The sequence below is a fragment of the Trachurus japonicus genome, chromosome 20 (assembly GCF_045865225.1).
Source record: "Trachurus japonicus isolate A0001 chromosome 20, Traja_1.0".
Lineage (NCBI taxonomy): Eukaryota > Metazoa > Chordata > Actinopteri > Carangiformes > Carangidae > Trachurus > Trachurus japonicus.
Window position 1 is genome coordinate 11,049,064 of NC_140926.1, and position 19,445 is coordinate 11,068,508.

The 19,445-nt window shown below is 40.6% G+C and overlaps 1 protein-coding gene across 2 annotated transcripts in view; it reads left to right on the forward strand.

Annotated features, from left to right (window-relative positions):
* Nucleotides 1-902: 902 nt before the first annotated feature.
* cntnap2a (contactin associated protein 2a) overlaps nt 903-19,445 on the forward strand; it is a 316,348-nt gene continuing 297,805 nt past the window's right edge. The window contains exon 1 of one of the 2 annotated variants that reach the window (XM_085763401.1): nt 903-1,581. In XM_085763401.1, coding sequence (XP_085619527.1) covers nt 1,479-1,581 — 103 coding nt within the window. In that variant the 5' untranslated portion in view covers nt 903-1,478. The remainder of the gene's footprint in view (nt 1,582-19,445) is intronic. The other variant, XM_085763400.1, reaches the window with a different exon arrangement.

A 19,445-nucleotide genomic window follows, 5' to 3' on the forward strand; every position in this document is an offset into this window, starting at 1 on the left:
CAAATGCTGACAGCCAGATATGGAAGGCAATTTGTCATTATGAAAAAAAATGTTTAACAGTTTTTGGATGATATCTCTAAATTGTCTTTCTTAAATACAAAAGAACAAAACATTGCCAGCACAAATAAATCCCCATAATTACAATAGATCATAGAGAGATGTACCTGACCAAGGCCAAAGGCAGTGTCTCTACAGGGAGCTCATTCCACTCTATGACTTATACGTATGTTAGGTGTGAACATTTGCGTCACCTAGATCCGTTAATCTTAAAAAAAATTAAAATAATAAAAAAAAAAATTTGCAAAAAGAGACCGTGCGGGCAGCAGAGCAGCTACTGTATGAACCAAGAGTTCAGTCTGATCGAACTGTGGCTGAAATTATTTCTGCAGGACAACTGTCTACAATAACAAATATAATGTCAAAAGCAGCCAATAGTGAAATCCAGCCTCAACCCCTGACAATTTAGCTGTACCATAGATATGCTCACTGAACACCTCCAAGTCTGTAAAATCTGGAAGGAAGAAAACTGCCGATACATTCAAGAGCAATGACAGATATCTCTTAACTCAACTCTTGCCTTAAAATGCATCATCTGTGTCCCTGCAACGTGCCAGAATAAGTTGAGAGAAATTCTAACATATTATGTCACAGCTGTTTATTGCATATAATGAATCTTCATATTTTCAGACAGTTACTCCAAATAATGCAATAAGCACAGATGAAGGGAAACCTCAAGATGTAGTGTGTACATTTTTTAGAGCTTTTGGTGTGAGGATATGAGAAGGGTGCACTGAGTACAAGACTACCACCACCTAGAGAAGGAGGGGGGCACTGTCTGGCTATAAGAAACGGAAAGACGTTTAGAGAGGGAGAGAGAGAGGCGGCAAGGCTGAGATAAGTTCAGCACCACGGACAGCGCACTGGAGCGCTGGAGAGGAGAAATCACTCCAGTGGATTTGAGCTGCGCACAGTCATGCCTCCTTGAACTATTGAAGCCTATACTGTTGTTTTCAGACGCACCCAGTCCTCTTGTCCCGTGCAGGTCGAGACTCGGTTGTTGTTTTTGTTGTTGCTGATGTTTTCTCTTAGTCGGGAATCGCATCACATCACGAGCCGAGGTAGAGCTGGAGAGAGAAGTGCGTTCCGCTTCCAAGTACAGACCAGTCTGCCGGCGCGATCCTTACATCATCTCTTTATTGGAGAGGGAGAGAGAGAGAGAGTGTCAGAGAGACCTACATAAAGAGATACAGGAGAGAGAGGCAGAGTGAGTGAGTGAGTGAGCGAGCGAGCGAGGGAGGGAGAGAGAGAGAGAGCGCGCGCAAGGGAGAGAGAGACCGTGCAGCCACTCTCCTCTCTGCCAGTCCTCAACTGCGAAGCGAGTCTGACGGACTGACTAGTGTTACCACCACCCCGCTGTTTTTTTTCCTGAGTGTTCCCTCTCCCTCTTCCGTTCTGCTGCGTCCACACCGGTCGTTAAGATGCACCGGCACCGTCCTGCCCAGGGAATGACGTTGTTATTGCCGGTAGCTTTGTGGATTTTCTGCCATGTCAACGGTGTGCCCGGAGCTTTGCCAACAACCCGTAAGTTGTTAATTTATATTTTTTGGATATATGACAAAGCGCCGATGGGGTGAGAGTGGACTTGAATGGGAAGCAGAGCGAGCCTGTCTCTGGAGCAGAGCAGTATAAAAGGCTGAGACGGTGCGTTTAGCAGCGGGGCTGCAGGTATCCCCACGGTGGTGCCAGCTGGTAATCTTGGGAGCTTAAGAGCCAGGCTACAGCGGGGAAAGGGAGATAGTGAGAGGCAGCGAGCTTACCCTCTGAGTTTAGACCTACACGTGTTAACTCTCCAGGATCTCTGGTCCAATGATTTTAGCGCCCGGGATTTTATGCCCGTTGGGTGTTTTCTGATCACCGGCTTCAATGCCTTCAGAAAGAACTGCATTACTGAATGACATATCAGCTTGCCTGTTGTGGTTTGCTGTTTTTGTGCATGGGTTAAGAGTGCATTCGCGAGACGAAAAGTTTTAAATCAACTGAAAAAAATGTCAATTTCTTTCTGAAGCCTTAATTTCTTTCTGCGTTTTATTTGGCATTACGTTATATAGTATGCACAATTTGTTTTCAGATCATTTCACTGCATTTCCCCCCAGGATATCCAAATGCAGAGGTTTTGTTGAATCTCCAATGTTCAGTAGGGAGCTGTTCTGTATTGGACTCTGGAAGCTGATTCTTCACTGTTAGTGACCCAGAGGCAAATTAAAGATTTCTAATTTTTTAGCCTATTGCTTGTGCAGCCCGATGTAGATTGTTCTATGCAGTCTGAATTCTTATGAGTTTCTCTGCAATTACCAGGGCTGTACCTATTTTACTTAACTTAATTTTCAGCAAACCGTCCGTCACTGACAAACTTTGTGGAAACTTCAGTCGCTCAAATTATTATCATTATGGATTTCATGCAGCTTCACGCGTTAATCCAAGGGATGCCGTAGGATAGTCATTTTACCTTTAAAGGTAATTGTCATTATAGAGTTTGCTCAGGCTACACATTTGCTGACATTACATTTTTTGTCATATATTACTATAAGCTCTCGCTGTAATATGACGTATTCCCATGGGATTCTTGGTTTTTATTATAGAGGTGATTTCATTCTTATTTCGTTCCTGTGGTAACTTAGATTTTTTTTTGTTTAGCTGCCTGACGTTTTAAGCTTTAATACGCTATTGTTGCTCATATCCGTCTATACATATGATAGTTTTTATTTGGTTCTTTATTTTACTGGAGTTATCCACACTTGGCTTGGTCCGACCTTGCTGACGGAGACTGAGCCGACTCTCACGGCTCACTGTGACTGATTCCTCCGGTGATCACCCGGGCTTCATGAATGTGTCCGGGGACGCGCCTCATTAATCATCCCGTGGCACAGACAACAGCGGAGAGAGGCTACGAGCCGCTTGTGCCTGCGAGTACGCGCGCAGCGGTGTTTGTGTGTGCGCGTCAGTTTGTGTGTGAGAAAAGAGAGACAGGTGGACTTAGAGGAACGGGCAGTGCGTTATTCTTTTTCAAAGCTGTTGCTCATATGAGAGCGACCTCACAGCGAATAGGTGTCAAAGCGGCAACACTATTTATAAAACTTTATTGATTCCTTTATGGAAATCCTCAGTCCTCTTGCATCCTTCATTTGGCAGGTCTCACTGAGTCAGCCTCAGTGTCCCTAGAGCAAGACGACATCCAGTGTCTTGTTACAGGGCTCCTCAGCGGGGGGCTTCAACAAGGCTGAAAGACTTATAGGGAATGTAATAAAAATTTTACACAGCCACTGAATCTTTCAAACAAAAAAGTCTATCTAAAATTCATCTTATAATAAATAGTGTTCCATAAGTGCATTCTATGATAAATGTTCTGTTGAGAGATAATAAGCACCATGCATATTTTACAGTTAAAGTGCAAGAAGAAGAAACAAGTAATAAAGTCATTGTAAAGTTAGGGGTTATGTCTTAAATCCCCTTAGTGTGGATAAAATGTATTTGTGCTTTTAGGTAAAGATCCACTTCATTTTTCATGTCGCAGCCTTATGCTAAAATAGTGCTTCATGTATTCATCAATCTATCTTCAGTGCCACATGTGAACAGTTGACAGTGAAAAGAGAATAAAAAAAACCAACAGACCATTTACTTGGTACTTATTTGAAGCACCTGGAGGTCAGTACAGCCTCAAGCCTTCCAGGGTATGACATATTCACCAAACAATAAAGTCGGCTCATGACATGGGCCTTCCGTTTCTTTTGATCATTTTTGAGACATTTCTACACTTTGATTGGAGACCACATGTTAAATTCAATCAAATGGACACATACCTGTCTATAAGGTCTGGCAACTGACGATGCCTTATTAGACCAGAAACCATGCCATGGTTGAAGTAACTACCCATAAAGATTCTCTGGAGGCGCAGATCTGAGGGGGACTCCAGAGATCTTTTGTGGAGGTGGGAAACATTTCCAGACAGATGAGCATCACCTTAGGACTCCAGCAGAGTGGCCAGATGGAAGCATCTCCTGTGTAAAAGATGTATAAAAGCCTTGTGGAGTCTGCAAAAGAGCTCCTATGACTCTCAAACTATGAGAAACCAGATTCTCTGGTCTGATGAAAGTGATATTAAACCACCTGGTCTCAACATAATGTCCAGAGGAACCAAGGCACACGTATTACCTGCCTAATACTATCCCAGCAGTGAGGCATATAGTATCATGCTGTGGGGGTGCTTTATAGTGGCAGAGATGGGGAGATTTTACTCTGCTCAGCTCTGCCCTCCCTCACCCCTGATCAGAGATAGCCATGATAGCCAATGACCGCATGCACACAGCCAAGACAACTCAGAGTGGCTCAGGGACAACTCTGTGAATGTCCTTGAGTGTCCCAGTCGAAGTCATGATGTGAACTGAGTGAATCATCTCTGCACAGACCTGTAAATGTCTGCCCACCAAGAGTACCCATCTGACCCGACGCAGCCAGAAAGGATCTGCAGGGAAGAATGGCAAAAACTTTTAAAATCCAGATGTGCAAAAAATGTACAAAATATCCTAAAAACAAAAAAACTTTGTCATCAAGGGGTATTGAGTGTAGAATGATGAGAGGAAAATGAATTTAAACAATTTTAGCTAAAGCTGCTACATATCCAAATGTAGGAAAAAAAAGGGATCTGAACACTTTATATTATAGTATAGACTGTTTATTGTATCACTTCTAAAAATCCAACAATGTATTTATCAGTATTTTTTTTTTTACATGTGCCAATTTCATGTATCTGCTTAACAAAGAAATGGGACTTATTAAGAATATCTGTGTGTAGAGAAGGATCAGAGTAGGATTTGCAAGATAGGAAGCGTGTGTGCGTTCAAGTGTGAGTATGTGTAAGAGAAAAAGAGACACTCATACAAACGGATGTAGAATCGGATCAGCAGTGCTGACTTTATCCCTTCTCAGGCACTAGATGTGAAACACTCTGGGGAACAGACAATGTCATTGTGACCAATGGTCTGAGGCATGGACTAAAAAAGATTAACATTTCCATCCTACTGGGGCAAACACACACACATTAAAAGTCAATGGGCTGGTTGACCCACCGACTGTGTGGAGTCTCCCAAGTGCACACTGAAAATGCTGAGGTAAGTGAACCCATGTAAGAGAGACAGAGAGAGTGGTAACGGGAGATTTACATGTGTGCTCTGTCCTTTTGTATATGGGTTTACGTGCATTTGTGTACGTGTGTTCAACTGTTCATGCATGTGTGATTCTACAAATGATGTTATGTTGAGCAGTAAGTCAGTTATGTTCTCATACGCAGACTGTGGTACATCATAAAACCAGTTATCTGACTACCATGGTGATATAAACTGCACACTCAAAGAAAATTAAACATACACAAAAGCACAAGAGCACTCAAACAAGCTCGAAGGTGCATACACCTCCACCGATGCTCATACAACTCAATAAAAGTAGATTGTCTTTGTCCTTGTTGCTCCTGAACTTTATGCTCTAATGAGTTGTCACATTTGTTATCGTTATAGCAGACACGCCACAACAGGTGTCTCACCACCTACCATGGTGTCTCATAATCATTGAGACGTTATCTATTCCACTTGTTGTGCAAATTAACATGTTTCTCTGATTTAATATTTCAGAGAGAAATTACTTCGACAGTGTATTTTCTATTTGGCACACATTTTTATGGTCTACTTTAGCCTCATTGTTTGAAAGAGCAAATCCTTTATTTAATCTGTCTTAAACTCTTCAGCTGTGCTTTGCTCTATCATCACTCTCACCAATGTGATGGACAGGGTTTGACATTTTAATATTCTCAGAACCAGTGTGTGAAAAGTAACGGATGTGCCTTTAAGTCACTGTAAGTGACACTGTGTGTGGCTAAATGGGATGCCCCTAGAGCCTGTCTGATATAGAATCACATTAGCCTTTTCTCATCTCATTAAGCATGCCAGGCCATTTGACATAGACATCAGTCTGGTTGCACCTTCAGGCCCACACAGGGCAAGCCAGCGTTTGCTGTTCCTTAGTGTTATTAATTTTATACCATGTAAAACAAAATTAAGATATTTAGTTTGATTGCTTTGGTATCACAAATGTTGTTTGATTGGTTAGAGGCACAACAATTCTTTTTTTTAACTATGTCTTTGCGCGCATGTGTGTGATGGCTCCCATTAGGAGGTGGTAATAATAGGATTAAGGCCTGAGGAGGCAGGCTGGTTTGCTTCAGATTAAATCAGTGTAGTGCTTGGTGTTCAGCTATGTTTGCTTAGCTATGTTTGGCCCCCAGTGTATCAAGTGAGGGAACGGGTTGTTTGTTAATTGCACTTCCATTTCTCCCTCATGCCCTGTCTTCTGCCTAATTTTCTCCCCACCTTCTTTTTTTTATTCATCGCTTCTTCACACCAACACCATTTTCAATAAATCTCCATTACCCTCTTTTATGTTCTTTTACTAGCTCTTCCTTTCCTGTCTGTCCTCTAAAGAAAGATGAACATATGTAACCAAAAAAACTTTGCTCACTCTTTTCCAATTGTCTCATCCCTATCAACTCCTTGTGACTCTTCTCAGTCCTCTTTATGCCACCAAAAGCCCAGTTTTTCCCCGTACTTTCTCTCATCATTTCATTTAGTTTTTATACCTCTAGCCTCCTGCCCTTTACTTGTCCCTGAGTATCTTTAATTCTTTCTATCCCTTCTTGGCCTTCCTCAGTGGTTTTATCATCTGGCCCTAATCACTCTCCCCTCTATTTTCGTCTTCTTTTTTTCACCCACCCAGAGTCTCATCACAATCTGTTCCATAACTGCTTGTCACTTTTTCAGTGGAGTAATGTGATGCTTCTACTTGAACATGCTCATGAAACTCTCAAAGCCTCACCTGCTGTGCATGTGTCATGAATACTCAAGTTTCCTGAAGCAAGTCAAGGAATCAGAACTTCTTTGTCGCACAGCAGTTTAAAACACATGCACGTGTAGTTGACTTGGCAATAATGTCTAACTTGCAGGGTTAATCGCAATGAAAATCTAGTGCATCAGAACTGAATGGCATGTTAATATTCAAACATGCACAAAAAGATATTTTTGCTGACACAGGAAACATTTAATTTAAAAAAATACAAAGTTATTCCCACCACACGCCATCCTGGTCTTTTGTTGTATTGTTGCCCTTTTAAGAATTAAAACTTCTCTTACGACTAACTGCTACTGTAAGGCTATCCATGTTTCAACTTGGGAGCAAGGTCAGAGTGATACAAATGTACACTGACAAGTCATGCAGCATAATTCCCTTAACAATATCAGTAACGTAACATACACACTTTCCCACATACTCAGAGGCCCACACAGTGTAGCTCATATAGACTCCCTCTATTCTCCTCTGTCCTCCTCAGAAACATTAACACACAAACCCGTCTGACTTCACACGTGTTAATAGTAAACTGAACTGATGCAACTGCCTGTGAAGATACAAATATGTACACATGCTGCACTGTAGATGCTTCAAGTGTGTGTGTGTGTGTGTGTGTGTATGCGTATGCATGCGCATGCCTGTACAATGTGGAAGTAGGATTTGAACGTTATTCTAGTGGAATGTGTTCTCATTAGAACCTGTCAGAAACTGTCCACCTCGTTAGACAAGGGTCTCTGAGATGGAGCGTGGGCTGGCAGGATAGAGGGAGTAACAGAGAAGGACAAGAGAAGAGGCAGCATTTATCAGAAAAGAGAGCTGGATGAGGGGAGACAGTACGAGGAATGATGGTCAAGAGGCGAAAATTTTTTCTGACACCTTGTCATTCAATATTACTGTTATTATAATCTGTAGCTGTGCAGTCATTGCATGAGTCAGTTAATAGACTGGACACTGTCACCTAATGGAGAAACCTGCCCCTTTTTTTGACAGTTGGATTGGCCACACTAAGCAATGGCCATAGTAATTGCTTTTTTTCAGTTGGTATGAATATCAATTTACAGTAAAATCGATTTTATTCTTTATCATTATCACCACCATCATCAACATCACCATCATCTTCATCATTATCTCTGTGAAGCAGTAGAAAGACAGCAGAAATACATGAACATAAAAAGGGATTATCCAAATAAAGGTGAAATAAAACTAAATATTTAGGTTTAAACCTTCCTTAACCAAAATGTTAAGGAAGGTTGAAACCTGGATGTAGATGATGAAACCCTGCTAACCTCAGTTCTTCCTGAGCTGTAACTTGGGGCTAGACTTCACTGAGCCTTAAAAGACTAGCTCTGCAAAGCCAGTTGAAATCTCAGGAGCTCAGGTTTTGCTACAAGATTTTAATTTAGAAATCCACCGAGTGTCAATTGAGTCAGGGAGGTGAACCTGCCCCTTCAGCAGACTATGAAGAGAGGTTTAGAAGATGATGGGATTTTCCAGCCTTTGAAGGCTTTTGGATCTGATCAACAATTACAGTAAGCACTGCAGTAAAATGAAGCAAGATTCTGCATTTGCAGTGGCTGTTTCTGGCCTCCAATTTATTGCTAAATTGTATACTGGATAATGTAAGATTAATTCATTAAGCATAATGTTCTTCCATTTTAAACTGTATCAAGTGGGAAGACACAAGGCATGAGACTGGTGCTTCTGATTACACATGTTGAAAACTTGAGAGAATAATCTTCTGCATTTAATTCTGAGATATTCCTCTCACTTTAAAGCAGATATCAGTGGAATGTTTTTGTTAATATAAGTCCTAAATAGTCCTATTTTCCGTCAGCAATCACTTACATGAAGTATTTCAGCCTAAACACGAGTCTCTCCGTCACTCTGCTCTGCTGTAACCCGAGGAGAAAATTTTCCTTGTGGGATACAAGTGTTATCCAATGAGGAGAGAGAACGGCATGAAGGGCTGTGTGTGCAGCCAAGGGATGCGCGTGAATGTGGTGACGTAGCACGAGGACCAATTGATGCCTGACAAGGGCGGGGGCTGCTAACTCATGGTGCGTTCAAAGAAACTCGTACTTTGTGTTTTTCCTTCCTGTGAAGTCATACCAGTTCGATCTGGTACGAGTTCACGGGTCGGAAGTTACGAGTGGCCGTTATAGGGAACTTTCACAGACAACAGGACGGTAAAAACACGAGCTACGGGTTACCTGGAACGCTACCAAGTCGTAGTTGTGACTTGAAGCTGTAACTTACGGTTTCAAAAGCCTGCCTTGAACGCAGCATTAGCCGAAACGGCCGTGAAGCTGATATCTGCTTTAATTTTGTTGTGAGCTTAAAACAGATTTCCGCAAAACTTTGCAGAGTGGCGATCCTTTTGGTTTTTGGTTTAAATCTCTAAGAAGGAGCAGTTAAGGTATAACAACAGACCTTAGATTGATTTTGGGACAGTGCCAGAATTGAGCTACTCCACAGTAAAGGAAGTGTGTCAAAGAGCAGATAAAAGCAGTGTACTGTCATTGAACCTAACCCATACCCTATCAATGTCACACCAACAATGTCAAAAAGAGCACCTCTGTCAGCAGCAGAGAGATGGTTTAGGCACACTGAGCAGTGTTTCTCCCCTTGTGCAGTACATGCTTTTAAATACATGTAATGGTAGCATGTGCATCAGTGCAAATGATTTGTTTTGTGTTCAACAACCATAGAGGACGTGGCCCCTCACTGATTTCCCACCCATAAATAGGGGCAATTATGTCCAGGGAATTAATTCAGTGCACAGTCATGGTGGGCAAGCAGTTCACCACAGGGGCATTTGTTTTTGTATTTTCATTGTTACATTTGGAAATGTTGTAAAAACAATAATATTTGCTCACAGTTTGTTCATGCAACATGTGGCTGCAGTGCAGATCTACATTTACACTAGAGGCACTCTGTTACTTAAGAGAATAATAACATCAATACATTATTGTTTGTTTTAATTGTTATTGATGAAACCTGTAGCCTTTATTGAAACATTTACATCATGGTTTAATTACACTGGCATGTTACTGCTTCGGTGCAGCACAGTGTATACTTCTCAGCTCTTATAAAGCACACCCTCTTAGTCAATGATTGATTATTTGGGTGTTTTGTGTATACAAGTCTGAGTCACAGTTACTTTGAGTTTTAGTTCTCCTTGCAATGTGGATCCAGTAAACTCCTTTGTGGCCTGCTCAGGAACTGCTCTCCAGACTTTTTCTTCCTTTCTTAATTTGTGCTTTGTGGTTGTTGACTTATGTCAACTTTTTGTTCCCATGCCGGCATCCCATTGATACATGTCATTTTCTCATGTGCTGTTTTTAAGAAATATAGAAAATCTGTTAATTGTTATTTTTGCCCTTTGAGCTAATTTAGCATGATTGATGTAGTCTCTGACTTGGAAAGCAAGAGTGATCCATAATATCATACCAAGATAAAGGTCAAAGAAAAGTCACACAAGAAAAAATAAGGGTACCCCAGACTATACAATCCATTACAAATGTGTAATACTGATCATAGTCAAGTGATGATTGTACTTGCAGAGGGATGTTACAGCATCATAATGTGAGTTATGATTTTGTGCGACATGTTCACTGCTCTCCTTAAACCACTGTCCTCAATTAGTGTCTGGGTTTTAGTCATGGAGAAAATTATAGTTTCCTTTGCTACAAGCGGTTAGATATCAAACTATTGATTTGTCACAATCGATAATGGCTTAAATGGATAAGTGGCATTGGAAACCACTGATTAATCATGCATAGATTATTTGTTAATAGTGAGTGTAATGCACAGTGAATACAGTGGTTTAATGAGACTGTGAGGTAATTGCATTAATTAATGAATTATTGCTCATGTAAAAATAAGTAGAATACATTACTAATGCATTAGATTCCCCATGATCTAGTAACAGAAATCTGCCATTCTTCAATTCCCCACTGCCAATACAACTCTATAGCATTCAAGTGTTGCTTGTTCTGAGTTTAACCTATATTCTGCCACATTAACCCTTTGATCTACACATGCCTGATGGGTAACATGATGAAGCTAGGGATTACAGTTTAAAAACCACCGCCCGACATCTGTTCAGCTGTCTCACTTATCCACACACACTCATACTGCTGTTGAGTAGCACAATGTCTCTGTCCTCCACTCTATCTTTTTATCACTCCATGAATACAGTACATATAGTCAAAATGTGTGTATTTGTGTAGGAGAGACTGAGAGTGTAGTTGTCACACAGTGCATGTGCGTACAAGTCCACTTCTGTCAAAATGGATATTGGAAATCTAGCCACTAGCTCATGTGGAAGAGTGCTGTGGAAAAGGGCATTGTGCTGCCGCTAAGACAAATGTTGTTATTACTCTCAGCCTTTGCATTCAATTTGTTTCTTAAGCCGCTTGAATACCCAATTTACAGGCCAAGATTAAGTGAATTAATCTTTGGGCTACTTCCACCGAAGAAACATTCCTCCTTTTTCTCTTTAGACTCAGAGGAAAAATACAGAGGCACAATGTGAACATATATAGTTAGCTAGTCACTTAAAACACAGCCTGCGTGTGTGTATGAGTCCATACTTGTGTGTGAGTGCATTTGTGTGAACAGTATATGCTTGTGTATGTCCTGGCAATGGACCTGACTTGGTCTGTGTCAATCTCACTGGTGACCCTGTTAAAGGAGAACAACGTTTCTGTGAAAATCTCACAACAGTTTCTGATTGAGTGGGAGATAGATCTCTGCATTTGTATTATATCTCTCTTTGTGTATGTGTGTGTATGTCAATGAATGCCCCTTTATTTATAAAGGGGAGAGGGTCAAGGGAAAGCAAAAACATACAAACCTGTGTGGGTGTGTCTCAAAGATTTTATTTATAATGTGTTTTCCAGAGGCTGAGTGATTTTGTGTGTACTGTGGGTGTGAATGCTTTTATAATAAATTGCTTGGTGTGTGTGCTAGATGGAGAAAAGAAAGGGTTGAGAGTTGAGACTTGACGTGGATGTGGTTCATTAGCTCTGGTTCAAGGTGCTGCTACAGTGTGAGCTCAGATTAGTCAGACAGGGGTCACTGCTTCCTCTTTATACCTTTCTTTCACCTGCCTTTTCTCTGCTGCCCTCTGTATTTTTTTTCACTGTGGCTGTCTTTGTCTTTTTCTCCCTCCTGGTCCTCATCAGTCTTGTCTCATGTGCTAGTCCATCTTCCTCACTCACACCCCTCTTTTGTTTAATGTTATTCACCCAGATTGTTCCTTACTTTTACCCACTTTTTCTTGCTGTCTATTTAATGTCACCCTGTTTCTGTCTTTTTTCACAATGTTCCCTATTCATATATCAGCCATTTAACTTCCCTTTCCCTAGGCATTTTGTCTCTCCTTATCTTGCTGTGTATATGTACGTTTAACCCCTCTCTCAAGCTGTCCAGATTATCAGGTCAAGACAACACTGACACAATAGCAAGATTTACTTGACAAAAGTGTAACTGTGTCACAAATCGTGGGTCCACAGCTCTTCTCAGACAAAGGGGGCATGTCAACGTATTTAACACCAGTTTTGTTGTTTTTTTTAGGGATAGAAGTGTGGTAGTTTCCTTCACCAAGCTGAAAAAGAAAGTTCAGGTTATATTAGATTGTGTGAGGTGTATTGTATTACCTGTATTACCAGTAGCTTCAGATCATTCAACTGCCAGGTTGGAGAAATGAACATACTATCTACCAGCATGGGAGTGGAGTGAGTTACTGCTAGGGATGGGGTCAGCAGGAAAAACATGTTTCAGCCACTTAAAAACACCCTCTGGAACTACATTTTTGAGGCCAAGTGTGCCATGGTGTATTGAGTGAGTGGAAAGGCATGCACTGATGAGTTCTGTCTCTGGAAGGAGCCTATATGACTGCCATAAAGAGAATAGGGTATGCAGAAGGAAGTCAGATACAGTAGCTTTCACAGAGGCTCTGAGAAAGAGATTTGCCGATGGGTGTGGTGACTTATCTCTTTCAAAGCCCACATGACTACACAGCATTCTCCATTATACTACATACATCCTATTGTTGAAGTGTAAATGTTGAAGGAACTTGTCCATTTTGACAGTTGTCCCTGGCCATACTAAGGGGGGGCAATAAACCTGAGCATACATTTTTTATAACATGGTTCTTCTGTGGTGCCATGAGATAGAAAAGAAGACAATGCTACAATTAAAATGTGCCATGTGTTTTTAGCAGAAGGCAGTATAAGGTCGACTGCATCAAACATCCGTGCAACCTTCCACACTGCCCCTGACAAACCAACTGTCTCCCTGCTGAACAAATTGTGCAATCCTGTGGTCCACAAAGACCCAGACAGCATACCACACTCTTTCAGGTATTCACATACACTTCACACTGGATGGGAGCAGAACACAAAGAGTGGAAATCAGGATTTCCAAATGGGCCAAAAGCAATCACAAAGGAAAGAGGGAATGGGCAGAAAACTTTTATTGCAGCCTTAATGTACTCCTTTCACGGCATTGTATGCTTATACTGTACAAAAACACAAAGCCTTAAATCTATTTGTCGACAACTTCCACAGCAACACATTGTTTTAATACATCAGAGATGACGAGAAGAGTTGCATCGATCAATCAGACTTTATTTGTATAAGACTTTTCATACAATTCAAAATGCAACACGGACTTATGCTGTTTCCTGATTTGTGGTGCCTGAATAAGTTTTCTTCCTGCCGAACTGCAGGGTGTTGTTTCTGTCCATTGTGGCTCTTTGCTGGCCAAAGTTTGCTCTGTCCCACACTTCCACTGTTAACCCCCTCCGCAGAGGTTGCTGAGCTGACCAGTGAACTGCAATCAATTGAATGGCTCATAGGGGATCTTCCTCAGTGGCAGACAAAACTCTGTGCACAGTTTACCTGTCTTTAGCCTGTGAGTAACCTGAGGTCCTTGGCTATGATAGTTGTAGCATCTCCCTCTAATGTCCCTTGCCTAACCTCACCCTGTCCCCTGCACTCTAACATCATAATTCGGTGATGGTGAAAATAAGGGCCACCCCACTTACAAACCTTTTATCCCCTCTGGTGTTCAGATCCTTTTTGACTCCTTTTCTCCAATATGACGTTATTGGTCTGCAACGAGAGAGTCCTCCTCACCCTACCCTGCCAACATGCTCACCATTCACCTCGATTCCCAATGTCCCCATTTGTCATTTACTATACCTGTAACAACCTTCTCCAACCACTGATTTTCTCATCACAACCCACATGCTTCCCTCCACAAACATCAGCTCAGATGGTCAATCACTCAGCTGAGCTGCATCCAACTCGTTCATGAACTCTTTGTCCAAAATTCTATCTGAAGCTTTCCATGTAAAACTCTGAAACTGAGTGGTCAGAGGTTTTGATTGTTGGATGCTCCATCATCAGATGTGTTGATTTGTGTTACGTACCCTCTGTTGGGAGAGACAAGACATTTAACTTCCTAGAACAAATTTTCTCTCCCTGACATTCACCTCTCTATCTAAAATATCATCATTTATGTTGGCATGACAGCATGACATCATGTCCAGGCAATCATAAGCACTTGAGTTTCTTGGCTTTTGAGGCCTTTTGAGCTAAATTCCCACTACATCTTGAAGCTCTGAAAATTGCTTTTAAGTCTACAGCATTGGATGCTAGTTACAGGGCTAGTTTACTAGAACTTTTGATTCATTCTAAGGCTGAATGGGATCTTTCAAAAAAAATGAACAATCAGACAAAAATCAGGAAAGCTGTATTTCTGATTTTACTAACTTTATTGCTTTCAGCAATAATTGATGGTTTCCCAGGCACGTCCAGCATCCTGACTCTAGGCTTCATAGTCATTCCAGCTGCTGTTTGTGCTAGTTGTTTGTGTTTAAAAGAGTCTATGAACATCACTGCTGCTTGTCAGTGAATTTAATAGCCGCTGTAAAAATATTTCAGATCCCACAGCTCAGATACACCAGTCATCTTCTTATCTGCAATGTTCAAATAAGAAATCAAGATTTTAAATAAAATGCAGGAAGGCAGAACAAAATAAAAGGGGCATATGCATACTGTTTCCCCTGCCTTCTCTTAAACATCTGAGGCCCAGTTATCAGTGTACAGAAAAAGACACAAGAAACTCCTTTTCTTGCAGCTGCTGGCTAAACATAATCATAATCCCAGAACTCTCTTGGAAAACAAAAACACTGCTCATCCACTTAACCTGCCCATCCTCCCCAGCAACATACGCAGACCTTTTTTTTTCATAATTTCTTTAAAAACAACTCTTCAATACTGAAGGTCTAGATGTTGCCTCCTACCCATCTTCAGGACTTGCACAACCCTTCATTGCTCTGTTGCACTTACAAAATAATTCACTTGCACTTTCAAAATCACCTTCCTGCCCTCCAGAGTCTATTCCCACTTGGTTTTTAAAAGCAGCATTTCAGACAGTTGGGCCATAGCCATTGTTCACTGCTCTCTGTCCACTGGCAATTTTCCTTCCAAATTTACCCCCTCTTAAATATGCCCTCTGATCTATGTAATTTTAGATCCATCTCTATGCTGTCCTTTTTATTCTGTAGTTTGAAAAAATGTCTTCATGAAGCACTCAATGAGTTAATTATAGTAGTGCTATATCGTCCTGCTTTGATGAAATTAAGTACTGAATGTTCAATAATGAAACTCCTTTAACTGTCAGGAGAATGAAGTTGTGCAATTCTGCTTCATATAGCTGAAATATTAGACAAAGATTAGGTCATTTCTTTAACCTGCAGATTTAGAAAAGGTCATCTATGTTTTTATGTCCTCCAGACTGGATTATTGCAATGGTCTTTATTGCGGTATCAGAAGGTGAAACATCCAAAGACTATATCTGATACGCAACAGTGCCACCAGGCTTAAAACATTCTAAGAGAAGCGACCTCATCTCAACAATCCTTGCTACCCTTTACTTGTTACCTGTTTTTTGATTTAAGATTTAAGATTTTACTGTTTGTTTTTAAAGCTTTGAATGATCAGACTCCTGCCGCTATCTGTGATCTTCTAACTCCCTGTAAGCCTCTTGCAGGGCTTTTACCAGTAAATATCTTGACTTGTCACTAAAGGTGACCAGGCCTTTGGTGCTTGTACCCATCAGATGTGGAAATCAAAACCTGAGGGTCTAAGACTCTATATTCTGTTTTCAGTTTCCTCTTAAAACTCACATTTGTGCCTCTTTTTTTAACTGATAGTTGTTGTAATTGGTTAAATATTTTTTACCTTGATGCTTTTGCTTTTTGTAAATAAATCAATAATGATAAGTAACTTAGTAATACATGCTCATTCTGTCTGCTGGCATCTTTATCAGTTGTCTAGAGATGAAAAGATGATGGTCAACATGGAGGGGATTACAGCATGGCTGATCACAGATCAGTTTCAACTCTTTAATCTGTCTGGGACAAACAGAGATGATGACTGAATACATAGCAGAGAGAAACATAGGCACAGACACCACACACACACACACACACACACACACACTGTGGAAACATCAAATCTGATTTATAGATTTATTTACTAAGCCAGCACCCTACCAGGCTCCTGTATTTCAGCAGGTCCTCTGATGGTCAGAATATGTTAAGCCTTCTGATTACTACTAGTGTGAACATCAAAGTGTGTGTTCGTGTGTGGGTGTGCATGCACATGTGCACTGATGCTTGCATGTTTGAGTAGTTTCGTAATGTATTTTTAGGGAGTAGCACAATCACCAATGGAATCCACTCACACACATACACAGCAGAAATCTTTGCTTTTTACTAAGGAGGCAGAAAAGTGTGCTATCGATTGACTGTGAGAGCAGAGGAGAGGTGAATGCTCTTTGGCATTCTTTGAAGGACACAGTGCAGAGTGCTGCCCTAAAAGCTCAGTGTGGGGTCTGGTTCTTTGACAGGATGTGAAGCTGGTGTAGGCTGTGCATGGTGATGTGTAGTTAGGTCTCTGTAGTATCTGGCAGCAAAGGCACAGGCTGTCAATATTGCAGGAAATTTTGTAAAAGTGACAAATTTTCATTGTCATTCACTTTATACTACTTATGTTCAGGGGTTCTGTCATCTTGTGCTTATAAAAGTAGTCGAACTATCAGTAAGCTATTTCAAAATGTAGTGAACTATTAATTCAATTTTATTTAGGTTACTGCTCCCCAATAATGATGTTCATGCACTTTTATGCAGTGTTCCTCACTGCTGTGGAGTTGATTTTCAGAACAACTTTGACCACCACTTTTTACCACCCTCCAGTAAAATGGACACATGTTTGCAGATGTATACATAAACATGATGCAGATATGTACAACACTAACATATAAACAGAACACACAATATCAGCATGCTCTTTTGATGGGTGGGATGGGAGTGGGGTTATGGGAGAAAGGGACAGAGGACAAGGACACTGGAAGTGTTGTGTTTAGTCAGCAGAGTGTGTCAGCCAGCTAATGGACAGACAGGCCACAAACTCTCCCTGAATGGGAGCCAAAACCATTAGCAACTCACACACTTCAAAGAGTGGTAATGGGTGATCCTGTGAAATAATCCTAATGTTGTGTGTGTGTGTGTGTGATTCTGTGTGTGAGTGTGTGCAAAGGAGACAGTTATTTACGTCTGATGCTAGATGTGCAACAAGGCTTGCTTGTGCATGTAAGGTTGTGTCGAAAAACAGTGACAGTGGGTTACCTAAAAACTTCAATGAGATTGTTTTGTTACTATTTAGAATAAAATGAAGTATCATCTATCTATTGATTGCAACAAATACAACTCCTTAAGGAATCAGTGATGCATTATGTTCTGCTCTGTTTTTACACTAAAGTTTGGGTCCATGCACCTGAAAAGGAATTTAATATAGCACATTGAAACAGTGGTAAAAAAAAAAAGACTGGTTCACTGTGTAACCTGGTTGTTGTTGGCTTGGTGCACTAATCTGATTTCTTGAATGTCATTACATTTATAATAATAATAATAATGCATTTTATTTATAGGCGCCTTTCAAGACTCTCAAGGTCGCCATACAATAAAAACAATTAAAAGTACAAATAGTAAACAAATAGTAAAACAATGAGACAAGCAGTCACTTCCAAAGCACAATGAGACAAGCAGTCACTTCCAAAGCATTGATGGTCACAATTAGGGGTGGTGAAAAAAAATCGATAATCGATTAATCGCGATTATTAAATGACCGATTATGAATCGATTATTAATTTTCCAAAAATCGATTATTTATATTTTTCAATTTTTTTTTTTTTTTTCAAATTTTTTTTTTTTTTTAATATTTTTCAAATTGTAATACAAAGGCGAGTCCTCCTGTTACTGGATGTCATACAGGATTTAACCACAAGGTGGAGCGGTCTGTCTGTCATAACAAGAGGCTGTGTAACTGAGCCAGCGAGCAAGTGTGTAGGTGCTAACAAGGTGCTAACCAGGTGCTAACGGTGCCGGAGCGAGACAAGATCGATACAATTGAGTGGCGACAGCTTTTGATGTCGCCGCCAGCGCGGTCACGTGGTTCATGTTCCAAACTAGGCTGCCGCTGTCATGTTTTTCTATGGGACAGACAGCAGTGAGCTTGCTTTTGAAGCATAAAGTCCGCTAGCTTAATGCTAACGTTGTATAATGTAAAACACCATAGACGGGCTAACAGAAATTAGCATCGCTACAACCATAGCAGTAAAGCTGCTAAAAACTGTTTTAATTCTGGCTTTAGCGCTGTTAACACGTCACAACATGAGGACCAGCTGGTCTTCCTCCATAAGAATCTGGTTGCTCCAGAGCAATGATTTGATCACTGAAGTTGAAGTTACACAGCTTGCTCTGTTTTTAGAACAGTAGGCTAAAGTAAAATGTGTGCAAGCTGGTTGTTCCAGAGCAATATTATTTGATCACTAGTTACGTGTGTTGTGTTCTGTTTTTATAACTGTGTACATTATCTAAAGCCTACAGTAAAATATGTGTTGCATCTGTCTTTCAAAAAAAGTGACTTACTAATTTAAATCTCCTTTGTGACACGTCCAAAAATACAAAGGGTCCATGATCAGTTAAAGTAACTTATTGTAACAAAAAATCCAAGAATCAAAAAATGAGCCAACAAGCAATCAACGCACAAAGAGAAAATTAATATGTGGTTTTCAATAAATAAAAATAGGCTAATAATAATTCAGCAACTGACTGATAATAATCATGACAATAATCATTGATAATCGAAAATCGAATCGATAATCGTTAATAATCGAAAATCGGTCTGTAATCGAATCGAGACTTCAATAATCGTAATCGAATCGAATCGGGAAATTGGGCCAATTAACCACCCCTAGTCACAATCCACTGTGCTTTGTAAATGCCTCAGCTACTGTATGTACCCTGATCTGTCACTTTAAAAATTCAAATTCATGCATGTGTGCAGAAACTTACATTGTGTTGTTCTATTGTCTACTACTTTCAATTTTTATTCTTACACCTCTCTCCAAAGCGCCAA